The 15,589-nt window shown below is 38.7% G+C and overlaps 1 protein-coding gene and 1 pseudogene across 1 annotated transcript in view; both read left to right on the top strand.

Annotated features, from left to right (window-relative positions):
* The window catches only part of SPINK5 (serine peptidase inhibitor, Kazal type 5), a 65,079-nt gene extending 57,864 nt beyond the window's left edge, over positions 1 to 7,215 (top strand). Inside the window, exons 21-26 of the mRNA XM_010850482.1 lie at positions 461 to 588; positions 2,213 to 2,285; positions 3,185 to 3,312; positions 3,458 to 3,536; positions 6,208 to 6,335; positions 7,131 to 7,215. Coding sequence (XP_010848784.1) covers positions 461 to 588; positions 2,213 to 2,285; positions 3,185 to 3,312; positions 3,458 to 3,536; positions 6,208 to 6,335; positions 7,131 to 7,215 — 621 coding nt within the window. The remainder of the gene's footprint in view (positions 1 to 460; positions 589 to 2,212; positions 2,286 to 3,184; positions 3,313 to 3,457; positions 3,537 to 6,207; positions 6,336 to 7,130) is intronic.
* A 5,403-nt stretch (positions 7,216 to 12,618) lies between these two features.
* Positions 12,619 to 13,512, top strand: LOC104996393 (annotated as a pseudogene).
* Positions 13,513 to 15,589: the final 2,077 nt, after the last annotated feature.

The following is a 15,589-nucleotide window of genomic DNA, read 5'->3' on the forward strand; positions in this document are numbered from 1 at the left end:
AAAGGCCAGATAGCAAATATTTTAGGTATTACAGGTTACACAGTTTCTGTTACAACTATTCAACTCTGCCACGTCTATGGGAAATCAGCCATAAATAATACCTAAATGAATGAGTGAAGGTGTGTTTCAAGTTTTATATATAAAACTTCCTATATAAGAACAGACAGCAGGACAGATTAATGTTGTAGGCTAGAGTCTGCTTACCCTTGGTCTATGCGATTAAATTCCAGCCAGCTTTATAATTTCCTTGTGTAAAACCTTAAAAGCAACATTACCCATGACAGCTGACCTCTTAGAATATGGATGATTCCAGCCTCTCTTCTGTTGACAGCAATCCTAGGTGTTACATGCTGTATAAGAGGAGATAGATAAGAACTTCTGACTCAGATTATTTAAGAAACTTAATAAACATACAACAGACCAAGTCATCCAGGGGGCCTGCTCTTTTTTCCCTTTTCAGGACCAATGTGCTGAGTATCGGGAAAAAATGAAAGATGGAAAACTCAGCTGCACTCGCGAGAGTGATCCTGTCCGTGACGCAGATGGCAAATCATACAACAACAAGTGTACCATGTGTAAAGAGATACTGTAAGTACTTTGCTCAACCTGTTTGTCTAAAAGAGATAGACACATATTCCTCCTGAATTAATGGCTGTTTCTCATTTGCCTGTAGTTTCTTTCATGAAATTTCTGTTAATTCTCAAATATCTCCTTCTATTGCATCTCCTAAGGAACAATGAGCCCAAACAAGGGCAGCTGATTCCTACTCTATTTTGTATCATAATTCTGTGAACTATAAGCCACTGGAGATTTTTTATCAGATCCGTGACTGTAAATTAAATTCCACCAGACTGAATCATTAGTCTCTTTTTCCTAATATTTTGTTAAGGTTCCATGACTTAATGTTTGTTTGAATCTTCAGGTTACACTGACTACCACTTCCCTATTTTTATTTTCAATTGAAGGATAATTGCTTTACAGTATTGTATAGGTTTCTACCAAACATCAACATCAATCAGCCATAGGTTTACCCATGTCCCCTTCCACTTGAACATCCCTCCCACCTCCCTCCCCATCCCACCCCTCTATGTTGTTTGAAAGAAATGAAACTCAAACCGAGCCCCGGTTTGAGTTCTCTGAGTCATATAACAACCTATTTCTTATATATGAAAAGGGAGCTCCCTAAAATACACACACACATATATTCATGTTATATATATTCATACACATTTCTTTTAAGCATAAAGCCAAATGAAACTTTGAAAGAGATATACATGTACCAGAGTTCTGTACTGTTTGGATCTTGGATCAGAATCACCTGGGTTATTAAAAGTCAGATTACTGAATCTCAATGTAGATCCTGTCAGTAAAACTGTTGGGATTGACAGTGAATCTGATTTTTAAAATCTCACAGGTCATTCTTAATGTACATGAAAACTTAGGAACCACTAGCATAAATATTTTATCAGAAAGGTAAAAGATTAAAGAAACCCCTGCCCCCCAAACCGTAATCCTAAGGTACTTCCTACATCACTTGTCTTCTATCTTGGAATCCACTGGTAACCTAGATAAATTGAAATATTAGTACTAATCACTCAGTCATGTCCAACTCTTTGTGACCCCATGGACTATAGCCTACCAGGCTCTTCTGCTCATGGAATTCTTCAGGCAAGAATACTGGAGTGGATTGCCATTTCCTTCTCCAGGAGATCTTGCCAACCCAGGGATCAAACTTGGGTCTCCTGCATTGCAGGCAGATTCTTTACCATCTGAGCCACCAGGGAAGCTTAGGAATATGAATGATGAATTGGTAAGGAATTAAAACTACAACTTATGAAAAAAAGGTGAAAGAACTGAGGAAGCTGGACTTGGAGACCTGAAGCTTGCTTTTAAATATCAGAAGGATTAATATCAGGAAGAGATAATGGATTTAGCAGGCTTGTTCCATGCTTTCCTGAGGGTGTGAAGTAAGGATGAAAGCTGCAGGGAGATTAATTTGGACATATATGAAGGAGACTTGGACATTAACTGAGTTGATCTCACTAGAATATCTTGTAGTGGGGAGCTTCTTCATACCCAAGGTGACTGTCCATCTCTGAGAGGTGCAGAGAGATTCTCTATGAAGAAGGTGGATTAGGATACATAAACTCTTAGGCCTCTTCCAAACCTGGATATGTGTTAACAACATGGCTACTGAACTCTTCTTTTTTAGGCAAAGAGAAGCAGAGGAAAAAAACAGGCAATCTGTCTACAGATCAAATGGGACTGATTCAGCATCAGGAAAGGTAAATCATTAACTAGGTTTGGGCAAGAATGGTCTTTCTGTAAGTCATTACTTGACTATCAAAAAGGTGGAAAGAGCATGCCAGTTGTTGCCAGTCAAGATCTTATGCTTAGAAGCTCAGAAGTCATCATGAATGTGAATATCACTGACAACTTGTTCAGTGCAGAAATTTAACACCAAATGGAAATCTTCCAGCCTAACACTTTATAAAACACTTTTATAAAGAGTAGTTTATTTAATTATCTCAATAACCTGGTCAACTAAGATTTTCCCTATCTCATTTTATAGATGGGGAAAATGAGGTTTGGCTGCTATAACAAATTATTACCAACAATAGCTTAAAACAACCCTGATTCAGCATCATATATTTCTGGAGTTCAGAAGTCCTAAACAGGTCTTAGTGTGTTAAAGTCAAGGTGTCAGAGAAAGGCTGCTTTCCTTGGTGGAGGTTCTGGGGAAGATCTTTTTCTTTGCCTTTTTTTTTTTTTTAATGTTGTATCATTCCGACTCTGGTTTGCCTGCCTTCCTGTTTCACTCATAAGAATCTTTTTGATTATAATGGGCCCACCCAGATAATCCAGCATAATCTTCCCATTCTAAAGTGACCTGGTTATAAAGCCACCTAACCTTGATGTGGGGGAGCTCTACACTGGACCACAGAGGTGTCCAAGTGATCATTTTTGGACTATGTAGCCTTACATGGCAAGCAGGAATTAAGGTTGAAGATGGAATTCACCTTCAGAAATTACCACTTGGACACCTCTGTGGTCCAGTAAAGAGCCTCCCACAGCAAGATTAGGTGGCTGCCCAACTCCTAAGTCAAAATCTTCAAAATTTTCAAGCTCAGTCAAATACTATGTGAAAATAGCCATCTCCAATATAATTTTTGCTTCTTTTCAGGATGTATGCGATGAGTTTAGAAGTCAAATGAAAAATGGAAAGCTTATTTGTACCCGAGAAAGTGACCCTGTACGGGGTTCAGATGGCAAGACACATGGTAACAAGTGTGCTATGTGTAAGGAAAAGCTGTGAGTATTTTTCGAAAATGAGCTTTTAATTGTTGAGTCTTAAATAATCACTCATCCGTTCAAGACAACTTTTTTTTTTTTTTAAGCATACCTGAGGTCTTTGTTCATTTTGGTTGAAACGTTTCTTCTCATTTTTCTCTTCAAGGGAAAGGGAAGCAGCTGAAAAAAAGAAGGAAGAGGGGGACTACACGAGGAACACAACCGGAAAGGACAAGGAAAAACAGGTAATACATGCCAGATGTATCTTGTGCTCAACTGCTGTCACACCTGACTCTGCAACCTCATGGACTGCAGCCCTCCAGGCTCCTCTTGTCTATGGGATTTCCCAGGCAAAAATAGTGGAGTGGCTTGCCATTTTCTTCTCCAGGGGATCTTCCCGACTCAGGAATCAAACCCATGTCTCTTGCATCCCCTGTATTGGCAGGTGGATTCTTTACCATTAGTGCCACCTGAGCATGCTTATGCTTAAATTTGGATGAGTGGTTGCAAGCTTGGTTTATTCAACAAATAAACAGAATGCATATTATGGAATGCATACTCTGTCCCAGTTGTTGTGAACTTGATGATAAACAAGAAAGACATGACCAGATATTCAAAGAAATAACATGGAATTTAACTGTCCTTGAGATGGCTGGATGGCATCACCGACTCGATGGACATGAGTTTAGGTGAACTCGGGGAGTTGGTGATGGACAGGGAGGCCTGGTGTGCTGCGATTCATGGGGTTGCAAAGAGTCGGACACGACCAGGACTGAATTGAACTGCAACTCTGATGCAGTTACCACACATTATAGGAACAATGGCAATTGTCAAATTATTGTTATCAACTTGATCTCCCCCCTGAAGTTTAAAAACAGTTATGCAAATAGATGCCAAATTTATAAACAAGAAAAGGATCTAAAGCTTGGAGCTCCAGATGGTAAATTCTTGGCACTCTAGTGCCATCTTGTGTTCAACTTGGGGTTTTAAAAATGAGGTTCAATGTTTTACAACACCAGCACATAGACGATGACACAGTGCAACCTCTTCTAATCCAGCTATGGACTGAGAAGAGTGAAACAGTGAAATTTCCCCAGGAAAGTTTTCCCATTAAAGAGGCAACTTTTCATTAGTTTTATGCTGACTAAGCAAAATGAAACATTAGTAGTAATGGTCATTTTTGAAAAATAAATTGGGAATATCTGTTACCCATATTTTGGTAGATCAATGGCTTTGAGAAAATACTTTATTGTACAACTTGAAATGACCTCTACTAGACATGTATTCTAGATTGTTAAATTTCTTTCAAGTTTAAAAATATCTATTTCAAGAATTTCAAAAAAGGAAAAAACCTATACGTACGTATAGAAAATACCTAGATATTTTTTGTGCCTGTGGCAAAAAGAAAGCTACAGTCTTATCTACAAATGCAAACTAAAATAAGCTTTATAAAGTACATGCACCATCGTATTTAAATCTGCCCACAATCAATGCAGTAGGTGGTAGTGTCCAATTTTACAGTTGAGGAAAAAATTCAGAGAAGTTAACTACCCACAGATAACAAATGGAAGAGCTAGAGATTTGCACCCAAAGAGCAAAGGCTGCAATATCCTCACAGGGGTGCTATCATAGACACAGATGTATGCAGCATTTTAGGTACCTGGAAGAGGAAAACAAAATTCTAGCAAATTTAAAAATGATGGCTATGAGACATTTCGTATGTTGATCAGGTGTTCGGTTCCAGAGAATCAAATGCTATTAAACAAAGAAAAGTAGGTCTGGAGTTATTCATGGTACCACAATTTAAAGAAAGGTAACTCCAATCTAGGTTATTGATAGCATTTTTAAAGATAATTTCTCATATACTGTAACTCTTTGGGCTTAAAAAAATGTTTAAGACAAACTTCTATGGATGTTCAAAAATTTCAACAGGGGTTAAATCCTGTGGGCCCAGTTCCATTGCCTTCTTTTTAAGGTTCTTATTTTGCAAGGAGCAAAGACGGCAGCTAGCTCCATGTTCTTAGAGATGTGCCAGGAGTCTTTATCTTCTGTCATGTAAAGGCAAAGAAGGCAAGGAATCTATAGCCTGGTTATTAATAGGTTTCTGATCTCTGTTCCAACACTGATTTTAATCACTTACTATCTGTGAACTTTTTTCCTCTCATCTGTAAAATGGGGATAATGTGTGCTTATCTTACAGACTTTTTAATGACAACCAAAAGAAATCCATTACCACACACAACAAAATGCTAAGAGTATAATACAGATTTGCTGAAACAATTTTAAAAAAAATTTGTTCTTGAGGAACAAAGCTAAAACTTTAGATGTTTACATGCCGCCTTGCCAAAGGATGTCTTTCAATTCAGTCTAGGGCTTTTTAATGTGTGAAGTAATGAGTTGAGGTGCAGTGCAACAAGTTTGGGGATCAACCCAATGAAACTGTATAAAAATGGCACAGGCTGCCTTAGGTGGCAGTGAGATTCCACTGGGGCTGACAAGTATTTGAAGGGATGCTGTGGAGAGGATTCAGACTTCTTAAGCAGATACTGAACACAGTGCCCGTAAAATGGGTCTCCAGCCTCTGGGATCTAATGCCTGATGATCTGAGGTGGAGCTGATGTAATAATAACAGAAATAAACTGCACAATAGATGTAATGTGCTTGAATCATCCCAAAACCACCCCCCGAGCCCCAGTCCATGGAAAAATCGTCTTCCACAAACTGGTCCCTGGTGCCAAAGAGGTTGGGCACCGCTGCTTTAAAATACATTTTATCTCTAAAATTTTATTTTCTCTAGATTTTAATTTTCCTCCTCAAGGGTTATGAGTTTACATATAACCAACCGATCATATTTTCTGTTTTAAAGATCAGATGATTGTAGAAACATCTCTTTTTTGTTGTTGTTCTTATTGGCAGGATCAGTGTCATGAATTCCGGAACATGGTGAGAGATGGAAAGCTTATTTGCACCAAAGAAAACAACCCTGTTCGAGGCCCATATGGCAAGACGTATGCCAACAAGTGTGCTATGTGTCAGAGCATCTTGTGAGTAGAGAGGTTTATGAATCAGTTTGATATGCTGTGTCTGCTTCCCAGAAATTGGTTCCTTTTGATTTAAAACTACGGTGTTTGGCATCACACATTAAAAATTTATACTAATAGCTCCTCAGTTTAGAAGAGGACAGTAAGTTTCCAAAGCACTTTCATAAGAAATTTCTATTTTGAATATTATGAGAAGCATAATCATGCCAGGAGCAGCTGGGATAGGAGAACACCCTGTTGTATCATGCCAACATCACTGACCTTCAAAGAGGAAGTGTCTCAGATAAGTGACATGGGACAGACCCATTCACTCTGCACAGCCTCAGTTCCTCCTGTATATAAAGAGAATAATAACTACACAATAGAGTTTTTGTAGGGATTCAAGGAGATAATATTTTTAAAATGTTTATAAACTTTAAAGCATAATAGTAATATAAAGAACAATCAATACAGGAGAGTTATTGTAATTCAGTAAAAAAAATAAAAAGGAGAAATGAAGCAACTCTCTACCTGAGAGTCATAAATAATCCTATTAGGAAAAAATGTACTGACCCTTCAGATGTATATCACTCTACACGACAGTATAGAAACTGGGTTTATGAAAGTTGACAGCACCGTCACAATTTTATGAAAACCCCAATGATCAGAATTATTTGTTTAAAAAGTATCTTATGTATTTTTTAGATACTAGCAAACAGTGTTAGATATTCTAATGTTTAGAATTGGAGAAATATTTGGTTAAACAATTCAATAATGACTCTGGAAAAACTACTCTCTCCCTTTTATAAAATTTTTCAGTGAGCGAGAAGCTAAAGAAAGAAAAAAGAATGAAGAAGAAAGATCAAGAGCCAAGCCCTCAAATGATGCAAAGGTTATTTTTTAAGATACGAAGATAACTATTTTACTTTTCGTCCTCAGATTCTTGTCTTCCCCTTCACTTTTTGGATAATAAAGTTGCTAATCTTCTGCTTCAAAGAAAATTGATTTTGCCAATATTGTCATGTTGGGTTATAATAAGATTTATCTCCTGGCTTTGAAGTTTAATGTTTTTTTCTCAGTTTTATAGAGAATTCTCCGCAGTGTGTATCGATTATTGCTTTGGTTTCTCCTGTTTGGGAGAATTGTGGATTGAAAAATAGTGGGTAAAATTCTTTACCACCTTAACTGCATGCTTATGTCTGACACTTTAAATGTGAAATGAGGCTTCATGTTGCTTGTTGACACTGATTTTAATAATTTATGTAAAATAAACTAGTTTCAAAGTCTCTCTTTTAGCGTCTCTCCTTGATGCCTTTCCCATTTTCTCCAGAGGGTCTTCTGAGCATCAGTGAATCAATAGTGCACATGCATGGTGCTGCCTTTTCTATTTGCTTTTCAAGATCACAAAGAAGACATCTTCAATCAGTCTTTCGCCAGTGATAATGTCATTCATAGAGTTAGACAACTGTGGGATTGTCCTCTGGTCAAGAGCGTATCTCCCGTGAAAAGTAGAGGAAAGGAAAGATTGATGGAAAGGGCGAGCAAGACCAGGAGGTCTTTCAAGTATTGTGGAGGTCTTTCAAGTATTGTTTTATGTTTCCCTGTATTTCCAGGACCAGTGCAGAGAGGTTCGGAATGAAGCGGAGGATGGGAAGTTTAGAGAGTCTGGGCGTTCCTTGGCCTCCATTGCCAGGATAAGTGCAGTGAGTCTGAGACCAGAGCCAAGAGAGGAATTCCTAAAACCAAGTTTAAGAAAGTAACCAAGGCACAAAGGGAAAAAGCCATGCCCACTTGCCTTTTCTTATTTTCTAGGATGAATGCAGTAACTTTCGGCAGCATGTGAGGAATGATGAGCTCATGTGCACTAGAGAGAATGACCCTGTGCTTGGTGCTGATGGAAAGTTATACAAAAACAAGTGCTACATGTGCAGAAGCATCTTGTGAGTAACAGGATCCTGTACCCCCTTCAGCTAGTGCGGGGACTGCATTTTTAGAGACTTGATTAAATACTCATGTGCTCATGAATCCATGCAGGCTTTAAACCAAGTCTTTAGATGCAATGCTTTTAAGTTGACAATACCCAGTACAGGAGAAAGAACAGTTGGACTTGAAGACAGGAAATCCAGTTGGAAGTTCTAATCATATTTACTAGCTATGTCACTTAAAAAAAATGTTTCCAACCCTCAGTATCATAGTTACAACAAATTATTCCAAATCTGTTCTACAACTAGATCACACTTAAGAGAGGTCTTACACACACACACACACACACACACACACACACACACAGATTAGTCCTTCAAAATAAGTTAGAGTCTCCAAGGCTAAGGAATTTGTTTTTTAGAAAGGGTTTCTAGTTTATTCTGATGAACAACTATATTTGGGGACCTATGAACATGATGGATGATGATGGTTCTGAAAAAAACACTATGAACACAACAGTTAAATATATTATATATATAATATATATATGTATATATTAGCTCCTCATAGTACATTCCTTGAGGAAGGAATTACCAGAACTATCATCTTTTTATGGGACTTCCCTGGTGGCTCAGATGGTAACGACTCCGCCTGCAATGCAGGAGACCCAGGTTTGATCCCTGGGTCGCGAAGATCCCCTGGAGAAAGGAATACTCTAAACAACTTGTCCAAGATCACACATCTGTTAAGTGAAGGGAGTGCCAAGCCAGTTCCCAGCTGTGTGCTTTTCTTAACATGTCTTCCTGGACACTTTCTCACTCAATGTTCTGTGGTTCCATCGTATTTTATTAGAAATGTTTAACTTCCAACTAGAAATTACAGGAGCCAGTCTTTGTGGATGCAAATTTACTTTTGTCTTCTTTTCTAGTGAAAAAGAAGCTTTGGACAGGATAAGACTTGAAGAAAAACCATCCCACTTTAGATCTTCTGAAGAGGAAGACAGCTCAGAGTCTTCCATTTCTTCTCTGGTAAGAACTGCTGTTTCTAAAAAGTTACTTATTAACTTAGTTCACCTATTCTGGGGGCGGGCAGCGCTATTGCCCCTTGCCGTCCATAAGCCTCATTTCATGTAAAGGCCTAGGAAAGACTGATTCAGTACAGCCTCAAGTCCTTCCAAGGAATCCGTGGAGTTCATGCTTAGTAAGAGTCTCAAGATTACTCACTGGTACATTATTCTGTGCTCTTTGAGATTATTAGTCTTGCTCTAAATGAATTTATTTTGAAATTTTAAAAAGTGCGTGTACAATGCATGTAACTTCTGGCACATGCAGTCAAATAAGTAGTTAGGAGTCTCAACCCTATAATTTCAGCAGACCAGAAAGGCTCCTCACCCACTTCCTACTCCCCCTCCAAACCTAGTTCTTTTCCCAATAAACTGAAATTTATGCTGAACATATTTATACTTATTATACATTTATAAGAAGTGTTACATGACATACTTATATTTACATATTTACACTGACCCTATTTGGGATTGCTTTTTTAGAGCTTTGTCAAGGTCAGGAGTAGAAGAAGATATGAGCATGAAGTATATTCATTCACAAAGGGCAATCTCAAATTGGTCCCTAGAAGGGAAACTTTAGCACCTAGTCTGATGACCCAAAAAAGAAGAAAGAAAGGTATCAAACATGAATTTTATCTAATTATTTTCCCAAATCAAGTATAATAACAGATGAGTTACCCTAACAAAATACTAATTACAAACTTCTAGTAAATCAAACTAGGGATCCCTAAGCATGGAGAAGTGCTAGCCACAAAATCTGCTCCTTTCTCCCCAGCTTTACTGTGTTATGTGTGTGTGTGTGCTTAATTGCTCAGTTGTATCCGACTGTTTGTGACCCTTTGGACTGTAGTCTGCCAGGCTCCTCTGTCCATGGGATTTTTCAGGCAAGAAAAGTGACACTAGAGTGGGTTGTCATTTCCTTCTTCAGGGGATCTTCCTGACCCAGGGATCAAACCCACATGTCCTGCATTGCAGGGAGATTCTTTACCTGCTGAGCCATTGCAAAGCCCTTACTGTATATGTGTTGACCTGTAAAATATGTAAACTTGTGTACAACATATTGATTTGATAGACTTATTATAAAATAAGACATTATAAAATGATTACCACTATAGTGTTAGCTAACATCTCCATCACCTCATATAATTACCATTTCTTTTTTGTGGTGAGAATATTTGAAGTCTACTCACAGACTCTGAGTATATTACACATTACTATTTCCTATAGTTTTCCTGTTCGTTTCCAAGGCAAACCATTCAATATCATGGTAATCCAAGTCTATGCCCCAACCAGTAATGCTGAAGAAGCTGAAGTTGAACACATCTATGAAGACCTACAAGACCTTCTAAAATTAACACCCCAAAAGATGTCCTTTTCATTATAGGGTACTGGAATGCAAAAGTAGGAAGTCAAGAAAACCTGGAGTAACAGGCAAATTTGGCTTTGGAGTATAGAATGAAGCCAGACAAATGCTAATAGAGTTCTACCAAGAGAAAGCACTGGTCATATCAAACACCCTCTTCCAAAAATACAAGAGAAGACTCTACACATGGATATCACCAGATGATCAACACCAAAATCAGATTGATTATATTCTTTGCAGCCAAAGATGGAGAAGCTCTATACAGTCAGCAGAAACAAGACCAGGAGCTCTGACTGTGGCTCAGATCATGAACTCCTTATTGCCAAATTAAGACTTAAATTGAGGAAAGTAGGGAAAACCACTAGACCATTCAGGTATAACCTAAATCAAATCCCTAACGATTATACAGTGGAAGTGAGAAATAGATTTAAGGGACTAGATCTGATGGACAGAGGCTCATGACATTGTACAGGAGACAGGGAGCAAGATCATCCCCCCAAAAAAAGAAATGCAAAAAAGCAAAATGGCTGTCTGAGGAGGCCTTACCAAAAGCTGTGAAAAGAAGAGAAGCAAAAAGGAAAGGAGAAAAGGAAAGATATACCCATTTGAATGCAGAGTTCCAAAGAATAGCAAGGAGAGATAAGAAAGCCTTCCTCAGTGATCAATGCAAAGAAATAGAGGAAAACCATAGAATGGGAAAGACTAGAGATCTCTTCAAGAAAATTAGAAATACCAAGGGAATATTTCAGGCAAAGATGGGCTCAATAAAGGAAAGAAATGGTATGGGCCTAACATAAGCAGAAGACATTAAGAAGAGGTGGCAAGAATACACAGAAGAACTGTACAAAAATCTTCACGACCCAGATAATCATGATGGTGTGATCACTCACCTTGAGGCAGACATCCTGGAATGTGAAGTCAAGTGGGCCTTAGTAAGCATCGCTATGAACAAAGCTAGTGGAGGTAACAGAATTCCAGTTGAGCTATTTCAAATCATAAAAGATGATGTTGTGAAAGTGCTACACTCAATATGGCAGCAAATTTAGAAAGCTCAGCAGTGGCTACAGGACTGGAAAAGGTCAGATTTCATTCCAATCCCTAAACAAGGCAATGCCAAAGAATGCTCAAACTACTGCACAATTGCACTCATCTCACATGCTAGTAAAGTAATCCTCAAAATTCTCCAAGCCAGGCTTCAACAATACATGAACTGTGAACTTCCACATGTTCAAGCTTGTTTTAGAAAACGCAGAGGAACCAGAGATCAAATTGCCAACATCCCCTGGATCATTGAAAAAGCAAGAGCGTTCCAGAAAAAACATCTACTTCTGCTTTATTGACTATGCCAAAGCCTTTGACTGTGTGGATCACAATAAACTGGAATATTCTGAAAGAGATGGGAATACCAGACCACCTGACTTGCCTCTCGAGAAATCTGTATGCAGGTCAGGAAGCAACAGTTAGAACTGGACATGGAATAACAGACTGGCTCCAAATAGGAAAGAAGTACATCAAGGCTATATATTGTCACCATGCTTATTTAAATTATATACAGAGTACATCATGAGAAAGCACAAGCTGGAATCAAGATTGCCGGGAGAAATATCAATAACCTCAGATATGCAGATGACACCACCCTTATGACAGAAAGCGAAGAAGAACTAAAGAGTCTCTTGATGAAAGTGAAAGAGGAGAGTGAAAAAATTGGCTTAAAGTTCAACATTTAGAAAACTAAGATCATGGTATCTGTTCCCATCACTTCATGGCAAATAGATGGGGAAACAGTGGAAACAGTGGCTGATTTTATTTTTTTAGTCTCCCAAATCACTGCAGATGGTGACTGCACCCATGAAATAAAAAGGCACTTACTCCTTGGAAGAAAAGTTATGACCAGCCTAGACAGCATATTAAAAAGCAGAGACATTACTTTGCCAACAAAGGTCCATCTAGTCAAGGCTATGGTTAGTTACCTGGATCTGGTAAACAAGAGGCTACCTTTTGGCCTTGCTCAGATTGGAGCGTGTTTTCACCCTGTTTCTGATACTAAGCAGACACCTGATGGTGTTAAAAGAATCGGTGAAAAGACTGAAGCTTCTCTGGTATGGTTTACTTCAGCAAGAACTGCAAGCCAGTGGCTTGATTTCTGGTTACGTCATCGACTCCTATGGTGGAGAAAGTTTGCTATGAGTCCATCTAACTTCAGCAGTGGAGATTGTCAGGATGAAGCAGGCCGAAAAGGAAACAGACTTTACTACAATTCCCCCTGGGGAAAGGAGCCAATAGAAACCCTGTGGAACCTAGGAGATCATGAACTTTTACACATGTATCCTGGAAGTGTGGCTCAAGTACACAGCCGAGACGGGCGGAAAAATGTGGTTCCTTCTGTTTTATCTATAAATGGAGATCTAGACCGAGGCATGCTGGCCTACCTCTATGATTCTTTCCAGCTAACAGAGAACTCCTTTACAAGAAAGAAAGATCTTCATAGAAAGGTGCTTAAACTTCACCCTTGCTTGGCCCCTATTAAAGCTGCTTTGGATGTGGGATGAGGCCCAACAGTGGAACTAAGACAGGTTTGTCAAGGGCTGTTTAATGAATTACTGGAGAATGGAATTTCTGTGTGGCCTGGTTATCTGGAAACTGTGCAGTCTTCACTGGAACAACGTTATTCAAAATATGATGAAATGAGTATCCTCTTCACAGTGTTGATTACTGAAGCTACTTTGGAGAATGGATTAATACAGTTGAGAAGCAGAGACACCACAATGAAGGAGATGATGCATATATCCAAAGTAAAAGACTTTTTAACTAAATATATATCATCAGCTAAGAATGTATAGATTTCAATATTTGTATAATAAATATTCACCTTTCCTAAAAAAAAAAACAATAGTCATGTTTTTCATAGTCATGTATGTATGTGAGTTTTTCCATAGTCATGTATGGATGTGAGTCATGTATGGATGTGAGAGTTGGACTATAAAGAAAGCTGAGCGCCGAAGAATTGATGCTTTTGAACTGTGGTGTTGGAGAAGATCTTGAGGGTCCCTTGGACTACAAGGAGATCCAACCAGTCCATCCTAAAGGAAAACAGTCCTGAATGTTCGTTGGAAGGACTTATGTTGAAGCTGAAAGTGCAATACTTTGGCCACCTGATGTGAAGAGCTGACTTATTAGAAAAGACCCTGATGCTGGGTAAGATTGAGGGTGAGAGGAGAAGGGGACGACAGAGGATGAGATGGTTTGATGGCATCACCAACTCAATGGACATGAGTTTGAGTAAACTCTGGGAGATGATGATTGACAGGGAGGCCCTGCATGCTGCAGTCCATAGGACACGACTGAGCAACTGGACTGAACTGATTGCCTATAATCATCACACCATATATTAGACTGCCATAAATTGTATCTAAAAATTTATATCCTTTGACCAATGTCTCCTTATTTTCTCCAATCCTCTAGTAATCACCATTCTATTCTCTGTCTCTATGCTATTGGCTTTATTGTACAGTATTTGTCTTTCTTTGTCTGACTTATTTAACTTAGCATAGCATCCTTAGGGTTCATCCAAGTTGTCATTAAAGGAAGGATTTTCTTCTTTCTCCTGTCTGAATAATATCCTATTGTTTCTATGTGTGTTTGTGTGTGTGTATCTTGGCTATCATAATAAAATCTGTTATTTAACATTTTACTGCAGTATAATAGTCATAAAGAAAAAGTGTACCTATCATAAGTATACAACTAAATATTACAAAGTGATCACATCTGTGATATTGACACGTAGGTCAAGAAATAATGTATCACCAGCAGACCAGAAATCCCATCGTGCTTATTCCTGTTTAACCTGGTTTTGAGCTGAGCTTTCTCTTGGAGAAGAGAACAACATTCTTTATTCAGTTTGTCATTTAGCCATCAGGCTACAAATAATTATTGAGCACTTGTTATTTTCCAAGCATTACTATGTGTATGATTAAAATGGTGGTGCTGGTGGTTTAGTCGCTAAGTTGTGTCCCACTCTTTTGCAACCCATGGACTGTAGCCCGCCAGGCTCTTCTGTCTATGCAATTTCCAGGAAAAAATACTAGAGGGGGTAGCCATTTCCTTCTCTAGAGGATCTTCTTGACCCAGGGATTGAACCTGAGGCTCCTGCACGGGCAAGCGGATTCTTCACCACTGAGCCACCGGAGAAGCCTTATGAGAACAATAGCCGTAAACAAAATAGACAAAACTCTCTACAATAGATCACAGGCGATGTGACTCAATAGAAAAATGACATAGTAAATGCTGAGATACAATTTTAAGTATCTTGTACAGAAAAGAGCTCCCTGAGAAGGTGCCATTTGCACCTCCTAGGGAGATTAATTCCATACATGTAAGTGAGGGAAGAACATTCCAGGAAGAGGAACAGTAAAGCCTTGAGACAGGGCTTACAGTACAGCCAGAAGCCCAGAACAGCTGACACAGAGTGACCTCAGTAGGAGTTATACAGGAAGATATCATTCCAATAACAGGAGGCCTGTTATGTAAGGTTGTGTAGACCATTTTAAGGATGTTGTCTACTAGTCTGAATGAAGGTTTTGAAAAGAGGAGTAACATGATCTATGTTTTAAAAGGATACTGCACCTGCTGTATTGAAAATACACTGCAGGAAGGCAAGAGCAAAAGCTGGACAGCTAGTTAGCCCCAGCACTAACCAGAGAGGCTGGTTTATGGTGGTAGTAGTGGAGGTCATAAGAAGTAGCTGAATCCTAGGTCTATTTTGAAGGTGGATAATTTGTTCAGAGTTGATGTACTATGTAAGAAAAAAAAGCATGATTCTGCTTGTTGCTTCTTTATCACCCTTTATTTTGGTAGTTTTCAACTTTGGAGTGGCAGATACCTGAAAAACATTAAGGATATACTTGGTTCAGTCCTACCTTTGCCAGTGAC

This window comes from Bison bison, unplaced genomic scaffold (genome assembly GCF_000754665.1).
Source record: "Bison bison bison isolate TAMUID 2011002044 unplaced genomic scaffold, Bison_UMD1.0 scf7180017864291, whole genome shotgun sequence".
Taxonomy (NCBI): Eukaryota; Metazoa; Chordata; class Mammalia; order Artiodactyla; family Bovidae; genus Bison; species Bison bison.